The 1610-nt window shown below is 56.3% G+C and overlaps 1 protein-coding gene across 1 annotated transcript in view; it reads right to left on the bottom strand.

Annotated features, from left to right (window-relative positions):
- Positions 1-1610, bottom strand: part of CD7 (CD7 molecule) — a 13573-nt gene that overhangs the window by 7376 nt on the left and 4587 nt on the right. The window contains exon 2 of the mRNA XM_006869620.1: positions 1140-1172. Within this exon, the coding sequence (XP_006869682.1) occupies positions 1140-1172 (33 nt within the window). The remainder of the gene's footprint in view (positions 1-1139; positions 1173-1610) is intronic.

The following is a 1610-nucleotide window of genomic DNA, read 5'->3' as shown; positions in this document are numbered from 1 at the left end:
GTCACACCCACTGCTCACACGTATACACTTAGTCACACCCACACATACCCACACTGCTCACACATGTACACACTCAGTCACACCCACTGCTCACATGTATACACTTAGTCACACCCACACATACCCACATTGCTCACACATGTACACAGTCACACCCACACTGCTCATACAGGTACTCAACTCAGTCACACCCATGCATACCCACACTGCTCACATATGTACTCAACTCAGTCACACCTACACATACCCACACTGCTCACACAGGTACTCAACTCAGTCACACCCATGCATACCCACACTGCTCACATATGTACTCAACTCAGTCACACCTACACATACCCACACTGCTCATACATGTACACCCTCAGTCACACCTACACATACCCACACTGCCCACACATGTACACACTCAGTCACACCCACGTATACTCACACTGCTCACACATGTACACACTCAGTCACACCCATGTATACTCACACTGCTCACACATGTACACAGTCACACCCATGGATACCCACACTGCCCACACAGGCCACCAGACACTGCTGTATGGTCACCCACATGCTGGGCACGGGTAGAAGCTATAGTCATCCAGTGCACACTCGGAGCCCTACCCACCCTGCCAATCTGCCCCAGAGGGAGTTGAACCACTGCCCGTCCCCTGTCCCCCTGCCAGGAGGACCCCTCAGCTCTGAAAAGCTGCGTTTGTCTCTGAAGGGGATTCCTGAGGCTCCTGGCAGGACTAGGAATTGCAGACCCCCCTTGTCTGCCCTTCTAGGGTGCAGTGGGCCTGGATTCTCATGGCCGAGGGTGACAGCACCTACACTGGGGTCCTCAGACTGGGTGTCAGGGTGGCCCCCAGCTTAGCCCCCTGCCTCCCCTGCCCAGAACCAAGTACAGAAGTGCAGCCCCTCATACCTGTTTCTGCCTCGGACACCAAGGGCTCTTGTGGCAGAAAACAAACAAGACCAACACAAGGACCAGAACCAGAATGTTCCCAGAGATGGACCAAGACCGCTGTGAGGCTGTCTGGGCTGCAGGAGACAGTGATCAGGGTCCGCATCCCCCCAACCCATCTGGAGCACCCCAGGTAGGCACTGTGGTAGGTACCTACCTGCTACGGGAGGGATGGACTCACCTTCACTCTTGGTATTGGTCTCGACTTGGGGTTCTACCAGAGACAAAGCAGACAGGTTATGGAGATAAGCCAGGTCCCCCTCAAAGGGGCCGCTGTGCTGGACTCCCAGTCGCAGACCCCCAGGAGAGCCCTGTCCAAACATCCCATGACAATCGGATTGGTCTCAGGGTATTGAGGGCCAAGTGCCAGGAAGGACAGGGGTGGGGTCGTAGGAGGTCTTCAGAGATGGGAGGTTCTGCCCTGGGTGGGTGGGAGGGTGTGGGAGCCACAGGAAGTGGTGGGGGGAGCAGCAGGATATGGGCAGAGGTGAGGGTGGGGGAAGGAGGAGATGGCAGAGGGAGGGAGTGGACAGAGGTCATTGGGGCTGAGGACACATTGGGAAGGGGCATGTGCACAGGGCAGGGGGGATGGACTTGGGGGCGCTTGGGAGGGAGTGGGACAATAACAAAATTGGGAAACAAGGACCAGCGA

This window comes from Chrysochloris asiatica, unplaced genomic scaffold, assembly GCF_000296735.1.
Source record: "Chrysochloris asiatica unplaced genomic scaffold, ChrAsi1.0 scaffold00132, whole genome shotgun sequence".
Taxonomy (NCBI): domain Eukaryota; kingdom Metazoa; phylum Chordata; class Mammalia; order Afrosoricida; family Chrysochloridae; genus Chrysochloris; species Chrysochloris asiatica.
This window is presented reverse-complemented; position numbering and strand designations above follow the sequence as displayed.